Below are 17,607 nucleotides of genomic sequence, written 5' to 3'. Positions count from 1 at the left end.
GATTACATGTTGAAATTACCTCCTCCATATAACATTCTTGTTTGAAAGTAAGAACTTTACAAAACATCTCAGCCACAAATGAACACTCTCCATATTCGTAAGAATTACTAAGTAACAGCATCTCTGCATTAGCAGTAATATACCAAGGGAGTTAAGTAACTTTAACCCTATAGGTGCGTACACACACAACGATTTTTTGAACGATTGAACTATAACGACGTCGTAATCGTTCAAAAAATCGTTCAGTGTGAAACGATTACCGTTTATGCACATTCACGTTTGTCGATTGTAGTTCAGTCCGACTGGCCAACTGAACGATTTTCAATAGAAGTTGCAACATTTTTCCTTCAACATACAAGATCGTTTACTAAGTAAAGTAAAACCAACTACTTTAAAACAATTTTCGTTCACTTTTTCAAGGGAAAAACTGAACGAAAATCGTTCATTACTTACATCGTTGTGTGTGTGTACGCACCTTAGGTAGTTCAATGTATACTGCCCTACACACTAAGTATGTGCATATATTAAAGGATCATCCTTTTGCACACCAAAGAACATGTATATAATCTTTCATACTACACATGTGTATATACTGGGGGTTTTCTGGTAAATTTTAGAGAGTGGCAACAGATATATATCCTGATAATCGCACTTAACAAATGCTTAATATACACAGTGTGGATGAAGAGAAATAGTCATCCTGCAGCAGGGAATTTGTCTTGAGCTTTGAATACAAAAGTATAATTTTTTTTCTGTAGCTGTTAACCGGGGCTGATTGGGCCGCCGGGAAAGTGGGAAAGTTCCTACTGGGCCGGCCACATTAACCCCTTTGCTGGGCTGGCCGGCCGGCCGGGCTGGGCAGACACTGACTGCCGGCAGCCGCGCTTCTAGTATTTGCCGGGTTGGCCCATTCCTTCTCCTGGGGCTGCGGGAGATGACGTGGACCACGCAGGGAGGTGGGGACGGGTGTGCAGTGCTGCTGTGCCTGGGACAGAGTAGGAGCCGCAGGAGCGGGACAAGGTGGCAGGGGCTTTCTAAACATACTTACTCTGGCTGTCAGCGCTGATAGAGGGGAGGCAGCCGGGACCCATGAGCTGAGGTGACAGTGGAGGTAATTCCTGTTCAGCTTCTTCTTCCACTCCCATCCTGCCCCCTTATTCCCACCACTACAGCTACCCTGCTCCACACTACTACACAAGGAGAGAAACAAATGTAAAGCAAAGAGTTCTTTGAAAACATTTATATATACACATCTGAAATAATAAATGACATATCCACTTATAATAGTCAAGATTAGCATGTCCTGTCCCTGCCACTATTACTGCAATCATGCCCCTTCCCCTGAATTACTACTACTACTTCCAGCCTGTCCCACATTACTACTGCTCCAAGCCTGCCCCTGCTCTGCAAATACTAATACTCCCATCTTGCCCCCTGATCCACACTGCTACAACTCCAATCCTGCCCCCTGATCTGTGCTACTACTTCTTCCATCCACCCCCTACTTCCCACTACTATACTCCCATCCTGCCCCCTGCAGGGACGTACACTGCTTTTGTTTTTGCGGAGGTCAATGAGCTTTTATTGTTTTTCCTACACGGACCAATGTGTTTGTTTTTTTTCCCTGTGGGGGCCATTGTGTTTTATTGATTTTTGTAGGAGCCAATGGGCTCGATTCTATTAAATGCGAATGTGTTTTATTGTGTTTTGTGGGGGTCAAATGTTGCTGTTTTTTCCCCTGTCGGGGTTCAATGTGTTTGTTTTTTTTATTTATTTTCTTCTGTAGGGGCCAAAGTGTGTGTTTTTTCCTGTGAGGACCAATGTGTTTTTTTTTTGTTTTTTTTTAACTTGTGCATTATTTCTGCGCATGTGTCTTGAGTTGCAGTGTGGATTCAGTCGCATGCACCAAGAAGTGTATTAGACATGTGTTGGGTGTTCAGGGCTGGCTATAGAGATGCTGAATTGCCCACACTGGAGGCCATACTCCATAGTTCCAATGGTGCGACCGATTGTGACGTCTAAAGACACACAAAGCATTATTGCTGCGTCCTTAGACACGGACAGTGGGGTTCTCAGTCCTTGCATATTCGGACGAAGAGCTGTACACCACGGAAGGGCATTGTAGGCTAAAGTCACAGACAGCAGCAGAAGACGAAAAGACTGCTGCAACTGTGTCCAACTCAGAATCAAGCCTTATAAGAAGGGATCCCGGCCCCCATTGACAGACCCCACCTCCTCAACAGACTCTGCCCCATTAGGGCTGCTTTCATTTATTTCCCGGGCTGGTTTTCTGTCCCAATCCGCCCCTGGCTGTTAATGTAACAAAAGGATGTATTTATTGCCACTTGTAACAATTTAAGAAGTCAGTTATGAAAGTGCTTTGAGGATTTTACTCCCTATCTCTTGATGCTAGCACCTTTTTAAAAAAAAAAAAAAATTTGTAAATAAAAAAAACAAAAAACTTTTGAATAATATAATTTTAATAGATATTAAATAAAAGCTATGTTTTAAATGCACAATTCTTGCAAAGAAACAAAACTCCAATATTACAAGCAAATGAAGCGCAATCTGATCAATGGATTCATCTATTACAAAATTAGGAATTTGAAGTAACTGATCATTTTCCAGTTTACTTCTCGAGTGTGCCCCACACACTCATACTTTTTCCTTTTTCTGTTTAATTGTAAAAAAAATTTCTCCAGGGTCCATAGGGCTCCACAGGGGAGACAATGCGGTCCTCCAAGTCCCACCTATACCCCATTGTCTGCCCTATGGACTTCGAAGAAAAAGAGTTAACAAGGGTAAGTTTTACCATAACTCTCCTTTTCTTCTTCAGGGTCCATAGGGCACCACAGGGAGACAATGGGGTGTAGGTGGGACTTGGAGGACCGCATTGTTTCCCCTGTGGACTTTATGGACGTCGAAGAAAGAGAGTTAACAAGGGTAAGTTTTACCATAACTCACATTTTTTTTTTTTTTGAGTTGGGCGCACCAGAACTTCTATTAGATATCTAGAATTTATCAGTATCCTATGGTCAAAACAATGTTTTTTTGAAGTAGAGGAATGATGTTTATAATCTAGTATTGTTCTCTGTGCGGAACACTCCCATTTTCACCATGTGTGCGTCAGTTTCCTACAAGTGTTCTAGATTCCCTATCCCAAAAACATAATCGTAAATTAAAATGGTCTTCTGACAAACACTTATATAGGAGTACATGCTTGTGGGTTAGGGAAATTAGACTAAGCTCCAATGGGTCAAGGACTGATGTGAATGACAATTTCTGTACAGTGCTGTGTAAATAAGGTGGCACAGATGATATTTAACATTGATAGCATTGAGTTGAGTAAGGAGTGCACCTTCTTGTAACAAAGCAGAGCCTATTTGTTACAGCACTCTGTTCCTGTTTCAAAATGGTGCATTATTGCAGCATTGCTTTACTACTTGATACATCCCTGAGCACGATGGCGGCTGAGTAAGGACTCTAGTTCGCAGGCTTTCCGACTCTTTATCCTTCTTCCTGTGATACCCTTGTCTGGCAGAGTGTGGCTAGCAGTGCAGTATTCCTGCTAGCTTGTATTAGTGGGGCACCACGCCCTGCCCGATTTTTGTAAAATGGCAAAATAGGCCCTGACCTTAGCGGCGCCCCACTAAAACAGCATGCGCTCAGCCTTTCCCACTCACAGGCTCCAGTGTCCCGCGGGTGGTAAAAGTTACGGTGACCGATCACTGCCGAGTGAACAGACACCGTGCGCATGGCATTTATTAACCGAAGGGGGTGAGCTTGGGAAGCCCAGTACCTCTGTAAGCGCTGCGCACGCCCCCAAGCACGACAAATTGTAGTGTCCCACGCACGTGCCCCCTTTTCCAGAGCACACGCCGAAGGTGCACGCAGACACTACCCTACCGTTCCCGCAGGCTAACTGGAACACTAGTGGTGCCTGTGGCGGAGTGTCTTGAGCCTGGCTTTGTGGCTGAATGTTGTCTGGCAGAGTGGCTTGCGACTTGCTCAGCCCTCTTGTAGTGTAGCAATTGGGCTCTTCCGTTGCTGCCTGTCGGCCGCGATGTGTGGCTCTTTTCAAGCGGAGCCAATGAATGCCGCTCTCTCCCTAGTTGGTGAATGTTTCCAGACCATCTCCTCTCCCATGCTACACAGTTAGATCAGTTGGCCACTATTGCACTCCTGCTGCAGCTGTGTGGGCTCTGAAGATCTCCTTCCTGCCTGCCTGTTTGATATTTCCAGGACACGTTGCTACAGCAACTAAGTTGGAATGCTATGCATGCTTCTGTACTCCTCAAGATCCTACCGGGGGTGACACCCAGGTCCCCAACATCATCCTCTGTTCCACAGCACTCACAGGGCCAGAGCCTGCAGTCTCCCCAAGAGGTTACTGCAACAGGTGCTAGAGGCTGGTACTAACAGCGAGAAGAGGGTCACAGCCAAGATTGAGAGGTACAATATGAACTCTCCCTCCTACTACAAGATCTGCAGAGAGTCTGAGTTAGAGGCCGAAACTTGCATCGGAGGACTCCCACTCTCCGTTAAAGGTGCAAGTTGAGACCTTAGTGCCTCAAATATCAGCCATGAAGCATACGATTTCAGAAATGGAGGGTCATCTGCAGTGCAATAACGTGAGATATGTGGGTCTCCCACAAAAAGAAGAGGGGTCTTGTCCGGAGGACTTTTTGAACATCTGTTGATCGCGGCCTATTGACGGAATGCTTTTACCTCTGTTTGCGGTGTAACAGGCCCATAGCATCCCTACCACAGCTCTGACACTGTGTGCCCCAAACCTCATTTTTATTGAGAAATTCTTTCACTATCAAGACCATGACGATGTGCTCTGCCTGGCTCGTACTAACGGCCAGCTGGAATATAATCGTGTCGAGGTCTGTTTCCTGATTTTGCTGTGGAGGTTCAGAAAGATGGGGCTCAATTTCTCCCCATAAAGCGTCATCTCCGACTTGACCTTTCCATATGCAATGTTATTTCTGTCCAAATTGAGAGTTTGAGCCGAAGGTGAGACTATCTTCATGTGTCCGCATGAGGTTGCAGCCTGGTTGGATTGTCGATGGCTACTGACTGAGCCTATACTTGCCGCTTCTCGTTTTTCTGCCTCCTCTACAACTTGTAACTATAGTGAATGCATACTGACTGCCGCCGGGCCCTAATGGCTGGAGAGGCCCCTAGTCTTGTGGTTATTTCCAACCATTGCCCATATTTCCCTGCAGGGTGTAGTGTTTTATTGTACGACATTATAGGTTCAGGGTAAGCTTTTCTTTTAGTTTATGGATCCAGTTATGCCAAAGTTGAGCTGGTATACAGGATAAGGGGAATCTGGGTTTCTGGTTGGGGTTTTTTTTTTTTTTTCAAAAGGTTTGTTTTATATTGACAGTTTTTGTACTTGGTAATATACTTGTTGCTTTGATTTTCTTTGCCTATTTTTGCTTGAACATGTCTATGGGGGAATTCTAGTGGTTTTTTTTTTTTTTTTTTTGGTGCTCAAAGTAATGGATGCACATCAGAACTATTCAATTTTTGCTTTGATCGGGCGTCCATTTCCTCTGACGTGCACTGAAGCATCGGGTTTAGTTTTGAAGTGGCTAAACCCATCTAAAGCATGTGTTAGGACCCCCAAACTACCGTTTGGACACCCAAACCATGGACCTATCGCACATATTTGCTTGCCATCTCAGGAGGCTGCAAGCAGAAATGTGTGCAGCCGCGGCTATGTGCACCCAATTGGCAGAACAATTGAATTGCTGCCAGTGGGCGCCATCTAGTTGTGAGCGTGAAATAAAATGTTATTCCCCGCCCCAACCCCAATATGATGTTGGAGTTCCCTGGATGCAGTAGCTATTTTAGTATGTTGTATTGTCATAAGGGGTGGAGCCCAGTCTCTAGTTATGGTCTGACCATTGATATGTGGCGTGAGTCCCCTGGTCCACTTCCGCAGGGAGGTAATAGGTTTGCTAATTTTGTGGCAGATTTGGGCTGGGCGAATGCTTGGCGGTTGAAACATTCTGGTGAGCGTAAAATTTCCTGTTTTTCTCACACCTGTCACTCCTCAAAATTACCGTGACATTGAATATAAACAATGAGGTATCTCTGATCATTCTCCGCTTATTTTAGTTACACCTTGCCAGTCACCGTGGTCGGATATTTTGGAAACTACACCAGTCCAGGTCATTATGGATGGGGATGTGGTCCGAGCAGGAGTCACTTTACACTGGGTGTAAACTGGGCATTTTTCTGACAAAGTAAAGTTTGTCTTTCTTAACCTTAGTTTGGGACACCTATTTATGAGGTACTTTGCTGAGACTGGTAGATGAACTTCAATGCTTTTATAGAAGGAGGGAAATAGAACTGGAGACAACGTGCAGAGATCTTGAACTGGCCTACATGGGGATGGGTTGCACTCTTCTACAATTAATTTGTTAGCCTCCCAGAGGGTATGGACAGATCATCTGTGGGATAGGGGTAACTGTAGGCTTCTGTTTGCATCACAATATCCCTACACCTACATACATAGGACTGGTAGTTATTTGGCTTATCTTTTAACAGCTGAAAGAACGAACAAAATAAATTCCTACACTAGAACAAATAGTAACTAAACTCACTAGGCAAGTCCCTCTATCCAATATCTGTATCTAATGTGGATGTCCTACCCTTCCTCTTTTACATATTGGTAAAAAATTCCGAGAATAAAAATAAAGTTGTCATAGTAGTGCACCTGGGGACCAAAAGTGTGCATAATGTTAACATAGAACTTTTATTTGATAAATTTAAGTATTTGTTATACGCGATCCACACTGAATTCAAGATAATTAATAATTAAATGTAAGTGCGTTATGAAAGTGAAGTGTGTAATTCAAATGAGGCTTTGCTGTCACCGATATGCTTATAATATAGAAAGTATAACCCAAATGAGACAACAAATATTATATTTCGCCACTGTATCAATCGCTCTTTCTCTTTTGTCTGGGCTGGGGGACACTGGACCATGGGGTTGTAGGTGGGAAGGCGTGGATTTGGAACTAACTCCTCCCCTCTGCAACTCCTGACTTCAGTGTAGTTTTAGTGCTTGTGGAAGAGGCACATTTTTTTCATTGCTGCTCTGTAGCACTGGTTTAGCTTAGGGTTTTTTTTCCTTTATTTGTAATGTTATGTTTATATTTTACTATAGGTGCTGTGCGCTGCTTATAGCAGCACACAGCTGGAGTGTAAAGAGGCGGTGAGAACCGCATCTAAGGGGGGGATGGCACTAAGCGCTTCCCCCATTCCACACACTCCAGTCTCTGAAGAGACCGTCTGGGCTCGGGGATAGCGTGCTGCTGTTACCTGGTAGAGGTGCAGGCAGCCAGCGTGGTCCTGGATGGCGGGGGGCGCCGGGTTTCTTGTCAGCGGCTCCTGTGAGGAGAGCGCCGTCTACAGACTGACTGGAGATGAGACCAGTGTTGGGCCTGGTTAGTACTTGTATGGGAGACCACCTGGGAATACCAGGTTCTGTAGGTAAATGCGGGTCAGTCCAAGTGCTTTCCCCACTGAGGGGAGTAGCACTTGAGGGAGAATCCTTAGGGCTTGCTCAGTATAGCTGGGGGAGGAGCCATGGTTTCTTTTGTAGCGCAATTGAGGGTTGACCAGCTACTCAACAGACCCGTACGTCCACTCTGGCATCACTCATGCCTCTTCTGGAGCGGGGCGACCGTATACGACCCCTCATACCACAAGCCCCTTGGTTTGACAATAGTGTTAGTGAACTCAAGAAAAGGGGGCGTAGACTTGACAAACGATGGAGGAAGACTAACTTGGCAGAGGATAAGTTAACACTAATCAAACGTATTGGAGAATATCAATCAACAATCACCCGTAAGAAAACAAGTTCTTTTCAAATTAGATCAAGGCAGCAAACAATAGGCCTGCTCAGCTTTTCCGTACAGTGGAGATGCTGTGCAAACCAGCATGCCTGCAGCATGATGAATCCCTCTCCCAGTCAAGATGCAATGAGTTTGCAAAATTATTTGCAGATAAAGTATCCTTTATCCGGGCTGGAATCCCCACAGTGCCATCAAAGGAGTGCCAAACTACCAAGCCTGCCAAAGTAAGCCACCTGTCTCCCTGGAACAGCTTTGACATAATGGATGTAAAAGACATTGCTAAAATTATCAGAATGTTGCGACCCACCACCTGTGATCTGGACCCTGTCCCAACCAAGCTTCTCATAGGGTGTATAGACATTATTGGCCCTGTAATTGCAAAAATAGTTCAATGCTCTTTGCAAACAGCCATTTTTCTAGAACCACTAAAGGAAGCCATTGTTAGACAACTTCTTAAAAAACCTAATTTAGACCCCGACTGCATTACCAACTATAGACCAGTATCAAACCTTCCTTTTCTAGGAAAGGTCATTGAGAAAGTGGTGGCAATGCAACTGGAAACCCACCTGTCTACCCATGATATTTATGATCCATTCCAGTCAGGGTTCAGGAGAAGACATAGTACAGAAACAGCCCTGGTATGTGTGCTTAATGATCTTCTGATGGCAAGAGACAGATTTGATTGTTCAATCTTAATCCTTCTGGATCTCTCGGCAGCATTTGGTACTGTGGACCACAGGATTCTAATTGAGCGCCTGAAAAAATTCTGTTGGATGGCACAGTCCTTAGCTGGTTCAAATCATTTCTCACTGGCAGTGTCACAGAGAGTTTCTTCTGGATTAAACTCATCACCAATGCTACTTCCATGCGGTGTGTCACAGGGTTCTATGCTATCTCCCATGCTTTTTACAGTATACATGCTACCATTGGGTGAAATAATCAGACGTCATGGCCTGGTCTACGCAGATGATACAGAACTGTACCTGTCCTTTGCTCCAGGTACAAAGGACCCAATAACAACCCTAAATGGCTGCCTAGCTGAGCTTCAGGAGTGGATGAGTGCCAGTTGGCTGCGACTGAACCCTGCTAAAACAGGTCCTTATGATGGGTCACAGGGCTACAGCAAAGCCAACCAACAGGACTTACGCTTGGGGGTTCAGAATTCCAAAATGCTGAACGTGCGGAATCTTGGTGTTGTCCTGGATAGTGGCTTGACACTTAAACATCAGGTATCAGCCACAATCAAGTCCTCATTCTTTCATCTGGGGAACATAGCCAGAATCAAGCACTTAATTCCCTCAGAAGATCTGCCTAAAGTCATGCATGCATTTATATCATCACGCCCAGACTACTGCAACGCCCTCTACCTTGGTCTCCCGGCAAAAGAATTGTACCACTTGCAGATGGTACAAAACGCAGCTGCCAGGCTATTAACCAACCAACCACGTTCCAGCCACATAACATCCATTATCTACTCCCTTCACTGGCTGCCTGTCAGATGGCGCATTGTTTTCAAGATTGGCTTAATAACTTACAAAGCCCTACATGACCATGGCCCAGGGTACCTGAAGCAGATTCTTATTCCTTACCGTCCCTCTCGATTACTGCGATCCGTTGACGAAGGACTATTAACAGTACCTAGAATCTCACGGAATCCGTCCGGGGGTCGAGCTTTCAGTTTTGTAGCTCCAACCTTTTGGAACTCACTTCCCCGCACAGTTCGAGAGGCCTCCACTCTAGAATCCTTCAAAAATAGTCTCAAGACTCACCTATTCACCCAAGCATTTCACTAATGTCCATTGTTTAAGCTTATTTTGTACTGTAAATGTAAAGCACTTTGAGTCCTTTTAGGAGAAAAGCGCTATATGAATACAATTATTACTAATGTCAGGGGGTTGCAGAGGGGAGGAGTTATAGATTTAAGTGTTAGTGCCAAATCCACACCTTCCCACCTACAACCCCATGGTCCAGTGTCCCCCAGCCTGACTCAGAGAAAAGGATTCAACGGTAAGTACCTACAAATCCTCTTTTATTTGATATTCATAAATTAATTGCTCAGTAAAACAATTAAGCAGTTAAGACTGCTGCTGATCTCTCACTTATGTTCATATGAGTCGGCTCATTTCAAATGATTTGTAATTGCTTTCTTTGAAGATCAGTTACAATACAATGTATCATCCTGTACAGTTTATAGGCTTTTTACAATGTTTCAAATGGAGTCTCAATGTATTTGGGTTCCCCTTGTTAGAGACTGGAGACTATATAGTTCTAAACTGGATGTTATCCCAATAATGATAGTAAAAGCTTGTTAGAAGTTAGAGTGCAAATAAAAATGTATTTATATCCCGAACAAAAAACACCTAAGAATATCATGTTTATTATTTCCTGGCAGAGCTTTATATATATTCTGCTTTTCTAAGCACAGGTTGCCATGAAAATGGTAAGTACCTCTGATTGAGTCAGTGTAAAGAATATGCACTCTGAATATGGGATACTATCGGTTAAATTATATAGAGCAGAGTATTCAAAATGTAAAGGACTAAATATTCACATACAGTGAGAAAACGACTTTAGTTTTGCTGGGTGAATGATTACCCTGTGAATATATCACCCTCTGCAGGCTGTATTTTCATCTTGTTCTGCTCAGTTTCTGTCATAATTATATGAGGGGTGTGCAATATGCACAAAAGTATTATATTTACAAAGTGAACATTACATTGTTTCAAAGTATTCACCAGAGGAGTGTATGCAAAGTTGTTTGCACTCAAAACACTTTGAAGCAGCTGGACCAGTCTGAAGTAAGGTATGTCTTCTACAATCCTGGATGAAGGTGTCCACTGCATCTTCCAGTGACTCAAAACGAAACCCACGCAACTTGCGCTTGATTTGTGGGAACAGAAAAGTCGCAGGGGGCCAGGTATGTACTGTACGGCGGAAGACCATGCTTTGGGATTTTTTCATGGGCCAGAAGATCCATCACTGTCCTGGACTTGTTCGCAGGTGCATTGTCGTGAAGGGGAAAGGCACCACAAGCGCAAGTTCTTGGACTGCACCTGGAAATGGTTGCAGCAGGCATTGGTTGGCGTACCTGTCCCCAGTGACTGTGCGCTGCAGCACCAGTGGTACCGTTTGATCGACTGCCATCAAACCAGGCCAGCATGTTGCGTCACCTCGTCACTCGAGCTGCCTCCTGCTTGCGAGTCAGCTGATGGGGCACCCAGTGTGCAGAAACCTTGCTCAGGCCAAACTATTCATAGAGTATTGAACGAATGGATCCTGTTGTGACACCTAACTCCTTCTTTAACTGGTCAGTCACCCTGGCGTTCACCTCAACTATGGCCGCAACATTCTCCTCTGCCATGGCGGACACCGGTCAGCAGCAGTGCTCCAAGTCTTTGAGGGACCATCTACTGCGTAATAATATGCAAACCACTCAGTGGTTTGGGACTGTGCTTTCTCCTCAAAAGCAACTTGCAGTTGATCAAAACTCCCTTGACCACTCTTGTAGTCATAGAAGATCATGGCCTCCAGTGGACTCTGTAGAACTCCATAACAAGTTTGTGTAGGAAGGGAACAAGCTGATTACTTCGGTGTGCAGTGCTGCTTATATACGGTTCTGTGCCCTGAAAATTCACAAGAACTTTAGTCAGAGATTACAGTTCATAACCAGTCAGATTGGGTCTACTCTACCTCATCCCTCATATATAGGTATTGTTAGTCAATCGCATATTAATATGTCCTTAATATAACTAAGGAGCAACCCTATATATATTTGTTTATAAAAGACGTATTCTAATATTTAATACTTCATTATTGCAGTATAGCTAACCGATGCACGTTTTGCTTAAAGCTTTAGAAGTTCACTGACATCCCGGATTGACTCATCATGACTCAACAGCTGATTTGATGAGGAAGGTTTAAAATAAGGTGTCAGCCAGTAATGAGCATTTATTTATATATTGTCGCCTGTCCACCTTCTAGAGATTGACTGCTGTTCATTTGATATACATGTTATGATAACTGCTGTATTCCCAGGATTCCAGTGCTACTTGACTGTATAGATCCATCCGCGATACTGATTACTTATTCTTGTACAGTTAATATGTGCTCAATTGTCGTATGTTAGGCTCTTCCCATTTCTTTTGCTTTTGTACATTTTTGACTGACTGTCATTATTGGACACTAGTTCTATGTGATCTGAACTGTGATTTTGATGTGTTTGAAGTCATCTTTAGCTTTGCTTACTGATACATACTTTAATGCTATATTCTACTCTGTGCAGCTGTATCATTTTTGATTTTGTTAAAAACTCAATAAAAAAAACTTGAAACATGCGTTTATGTTGTGGTTTTTCTGTAGATCCCTGGTTGATTAGAAAAGAGCATAAGAAAAGTAAGGATAAAAAGAAGAAAAAGAAAAGCATTGATCCAGATTCCATTCAAAGTGCCTTATTAGCTTCCGGGCTTGGATCAAAACATCCCAGCTTTTCATCGGTGGTTAAATCTGTTCCCATCAGTACAGCTCCTAGCCTTCCAGGTGAGAACTATTGTGTGTAATACCAGTAGTGAGCTCTCTTGAGCCAGCTGTTAATAACCACACTTCTTTCTCTACAGCCATTTCTAGTAATGCCATTTCCAGTAATACCAATGCCAGTTACAGCTGTGTGACCAGTCAGGATTCAGTGGAAAGGGCTCAGCAAATGAAGAAAGAACTGTTGGATAAACTGGATCAATTGGCAGAAGCTCTTCCTCCAAACACATTGGATGAGCTTATTGATGAGCTAGGTGGACCTGATAATGTGGCAGAGGTAATCTGCAACACATCCATCTTCCCATACATGTAGCTTTTCCTATTTTGGTGTTTTAGTGGTTTGTACTTTTCCCTGGATATTGACCTTTCACACCTTTGACTTGAAACAAGTTGTTTTGAGCAAATGCTGAGTCCGTGCGTGTATGTAAATGTCTGTCCCTTGTGTATGGTGTTCTGTCCCCACACTTTAGAAATGTTGTCTTTATTCCAATAAAGATGACTGGACGGAAGGGCAGAGTGGTCAGCAATGATGATGGAAGCATATCGTACGAGTCCAGGTCAGAACTTGATGTGCCTGTTGAAATTCTAAATATCACTGAAAAGCAGAGGTTCATGGATGGTGAAAAGGTACGCGTTCTACATTGTGTTTATTAATTCCTGCCCGATGACCTGGTCGGAGTGTCTATTAACATTTCTCCTTCATCCACTAGGGGACACTGGAGTTCAAGACAGTGGGGTATAGACGGTGGTAGAGTAGAGCCTGGCACTTTAAATAATTTAGAAGTGTGACTGGCTCCTCCCCCTCTATGCCCCATCAGCCCCAGTTTTTAGAATGTGCCCGAGAGAGCCGGTAGCACATCAGGCTGTCTCCAGCCTTTCCATAAATTTTTATCTTTTTCTTTTGTTTTATAAACAAGCATTGAGGACAGGCAGACTGCTTGCTGTGGCAGTCTGCCTGCTACGGGGGAGCCGCCGGGAGGGTATTGCCACGGCTACTGCAGCCTGTGTCCGGTGACCCTGAGAAGGGGGCTTACAGATGGTGTCATCAGACACTGCGAGGACCCGCCACAGCTGACACTGGCTCGTGTCCGGGTTTCCTCGCCGCCCCCTCAGCCCAGCATCCCGGCCGCAACAGCTTGTAAGTATAACCACTGCTCTGCATTAGCAGGAGCAGTGGATGAATAGCTGGGCTCAGTGACATTCTGTTACTGTTAACAGAACTACCTCCCCACCCGAAATCTCCACAGATGGTGGTTTTTAAAGAAACGGGTGGCGGATTAATTGGCGCGTCCTGCACACCAGCGGCGCTATTTTAGTAAGGGCTCTCCCCTCTCTGCACTCCCTTACAGAAGTTGTTTGGGAGAGTATATGACAGCGCGGTGCTGTCGTGCTGAACCCTTGTTGGTCGGGGCTTCACTCCTGTACGCTCCTTTATACGGAGACTGGATCGCCTTCCCGGCCCACCTCTTATAAAGTAGGTGACTGCCCTGGAGCCATTAACTTGGCCTGGGCACAGCTCTGCATTCTAATGCAGGAAATGCCCTTTGTACCTTCCAGCAGCTCTTCTCTAATACAAAGGAGAAGACGCCGCGTCCCTCTGTACTTACAGTGGGAGCGCTGTGCATCGCTCTGGTACGAGCTGCAGGCGCACGCTCTTAGCATGGGGAGGGACGCTAAAGTGCTCCCTTACATAGCTGTGTATTCCCACCTTTCCAGCTGGTGCTGAGGCGGGCAGCTAAAGCACAGCAGGGTGAAACAAAGGGCGCCAAGCGACCAGCCAGCGCTACAGCAATAGACCGGCTGGGATTATGGAGACTGGGGGCGGGGCTTAGCGATAGCGCAGCTCCCAATATACCAGCTCGGGGACCAGATGCTTACACTGTAGAGCTCCCGATATCCGCGGGTCAGCCCTGAAGCAATTGTTATTAAGCAGGCTCCTCTCTATTGCAGCTGCTTCCACACAGGTACGTAAGGCCTCTGGGCGGAGTGCAGTGCTGACCAGCCGCATGCAAGAGCGCGGCTGTCTCCCGGTTTCCCTCCTTAGGACTGCCATAACTCCTGCAGCAGGGAGTTCTTCAGTGCAGAAGGTAAAGATGGCTGTCACTGTATGACAGGAGTAATAGTGCTAGCGACAGTGGACAGCTGTTGCTAGCACAATGAGAACTAGCCCAACCCCTTTTGCACATTATAACCGCATAATGCAGTTCTGAGTGGAGCCAGTTTGTTCAGCCGGTACACATCCCGGCTAAAAGCATTGTCTGATATTGTAGCCTGTGGAGGCTACCTCTTGGTGCACATCTTCCTTATAATCACTAAATATATGTACAGTATATATCTCTACAATGTGTATGTATATTAACAGCCACAGTTCTGGTGCTGCTGCCAGAACTTAGGGTTATAGCATACCCTTAACAGGGTTAGCAGATGATTGCATCCCATCCCCAGGCTCATTCATCACATTGGTTCGCCTTAAAGAAAGGCAGTATCCATGCATAAACTAAATTATAGTCTAGTTTTAAAACCTTCCAGTTCTCACCAGCCTTCTCTGCTTACCTTAGAAGGTATGCATATATACATCTATATAGATTTATATTTTATGTGCTCCGTTTGGCTGCACATACAAGAAGAAGTTAGTAGCTGCCAGTGTAGTGGTCACTGCCTCACAGCATTGAGTTCGTCTTTTTGATTCCCACTGTAAAAAAGCCGGTTCAACTGGAGCTCAAATGGCTCACCTGATAAGGCGAGTACACCGAGGACAGATGTGTCCCTAGGATCTAAACCAGTCTGGGACAGCACGCTACTAAAATATCCCGCCGTAGCAGAATGACGGCCGCAACGCAGCACATGAGCATGCTCCCTGCGTGGAGGTAAGCCACATATGTGTGGTGTGTGTGTATATATATATATATAATATATTTGTATTTTATGCTAAGCCCTGCTTTAGAACATATATATGCCTTGAGTGAAATTTGTCCTGGGCTCAATTAAGGTCTTGGCTCAGTTCCTTCCATGGCTCTAACTATTGCTCATGTTCTATTTTTAAGATATTATAATCACCTATTAATCTTGTTTGTAGGTACAGTATGCGTATACATAATATATATATCGCTTTTTATCCTTGCCATAAAGGCAAGGGTAGGATATGTTCTTGGCAGTTTTATGTCTGATACCTAGCTTATTTTAAAAGAAAGATGCAGAGTTTGGAGGCTTTACTCTCCTGATGCGATAGTTTTTACAATTACTCTGCTTTACACGAACTCTCCCTAAGGATTGGTGTGTGTGTGTGTGTGTGTCTGTGGAAGTATAGGCATACCTACACATATATACACACAATCATTAGGTTTACCTATAATTCCACGGATGGGGAGCCGACCTGGGATTACATGAAGCTGTAGGATATATCCATATATATATTTAATCTGACTGCTCGCTTTTGCAGCACGTACAAAAATTGTTTAGGTGGCTCTATAGACTACAGTCATGTTCTGCAGCTTACATTGTGATAGTCACAATTCCCTAAAGCAGTGCTTCTAGTATGGACCCTATACATGTCCTGGTGCCTTCTTGTATGTCCACACATGTATATAAAGACATGTTCTTACACCCTCCTGGGGTTATAGTTCTGTTCCCGTATATCTATAGCACCCCTTTTTGGGGGACCTATTGTTTACACCCCAGTGACGCACTTGGTAGCAAACTTCTAAGACACTAAGCATGCAGGACAATGTGTATGTGTGTGTATGTATGTGTATGTGTGTGTATGTATGTGTATATATATGTGTATATATATATATATATATATGTGTATGTATGTGTGTGTGTGTGTATGTATATATATATATATATATATATATATATATATATATATATATATATATATATATATATATATACACACATACACTTCTGGTGCAGGAGTCTGACAAGTGAACTTATTACTGTATGTTATGTCTGTGTGTATATATACTGATATATTCACATTCCTTGTATGACTATTTCCTAATAATTGGGAAAACCTGTTTGTAGCCCTAACTGGGGTTATCACTGCAGATATATCCCTTCTTTACTTGGGGATAACTAATGCATTCTATGTCTATATACAGGTACCCTTCTCGGTATAGATTCCGGTACGCCATATTATTGTCTTGTAATGAGCCTCTACAGTGTCCCCTAGGTACATTCCTATCATTACATAGGGAATCCAGGTTCTATTCCTTCCTCAGGGCTTAATTTGTTACATTACAACAGACTGCAGATACTACTCCTAAGCCTAAACGCCAAGGGCCATCCACTGATATAGGCAGGGTGAGGCCTGGGTTGTATTAGAGGTTCAAATTTAATCCCTCTCGTTGTGACCACTATAAATGTCAGGGTCACTGGTGGGGGTCCATCATCATCAAATATGTGATATTTCTATGTGTATCTTCACCGGTAAAGGGTCTTAATTAATTTCTTTTGCTATCCTACCTCTTGGCTAATGAGCATTTTACCATGATAAGTGTTAATGTAAGGATACTTGCACTAGGTAAATGTATAATCTATATATGGATGCACATCCCTAAGGGGACAAGCTCAGCTATAGAGTCCTGTTGTACGACCTTCTTGTCTCCGCTAACATTCTGCTAGTCTCTACAGTATTTTCTTCTGCAACATATCCAGACTGAAATCTGCGCTGTAGAGCATTGGGTCGTAGCCACTGAAGCTACTCTCTCTATACCTGACGAGGTGGGTTGATGCGAGATGGAAAAGGTCAGTGACTTTCTACATAGCATCCAGAGGGCTTCTGCTCACTCACAGGTGAGTGGACTTACTCCTCTAAAGCCTCGGAAGATGCTCCTATTTCATGCAACCTCCCATTACATAGCGTTTTCTCCCTTCCGCACCCTAGCGGCTGTCCTTGCAGCCTTCAGTCATATCAGTTGGCTCTACACTTTAGAGGTTTCCTGGCATGTGGGTGCATAGTTCCAACATTGAGATAAGTTACTCTATTCTCCTAGAATTTGTTAGGAAAGTAAATCTATGGGCTATTGCACATCTTTACAGTAAAGTGTGACAGTCACTATATTCCACGCAGTTGGTTTAGTTGTTTTTCCTGTTCAGTATCTGATATTTTCATTACACTGACGGATACCTATGTGGTTGACCTAGTGCTCTAGCTTCCCTATATTGGTAACTCTCCTTGGGGGGCTGTTGCATCCGT

General features: G+C 44.1%; 1 protein-coding gene across 5 annotated transcripts in view; it reads left to right on the top strand.

The window, feature by feature from the left end:
- SBNO1 (strawberry notch homolog 1) overlaps positions 1-17,607 on the top strand; it is a 91,137-nt gene that overhangs the window by 41,726 nt on the left and 31,804 nt on the right. For all 5 annotated transcript variants that reach the window (XM_088449142.1, XM_088449140.1, XM_088449139.1 and 2 more), the window contains 3 exons: positions 12,237-12,413; positions 12,491-12,684; positions 12,903-13,034. In XM_088449142.1, coding sequence (XP_088305268.1) covers positions 12,237-12,413; positions 12,491-12,684; positions 12,903-13,034 — 503 coding nt within the window. The remainder of the gene's footprint in view (positions 1-12,236; positions 12,414-12,490; positions 12,685-12,902; positions 13,035-17,607) is intronic.

This window comes from Taudactylus pleione, unplaced genomic scaffold (genome assembly GCF_031769625.1).
Source record: "Taudactylus pleione unplaced genomic scaffold, aTauple2 ptg000479l, whole genome shotgun sequence".
Classification (NCBI taxonomy): domain Eukaryota; kingdom Metazoa; phylum Chordata; class Amphibia; order Anura; family Myobatrachidae; genus Taudactylus; species Taudactylus pleione.
Note: the sequence above shows the minus strand (reverse complement) of the source record. Positions and strands in the feature narration are given on the sequence as shown.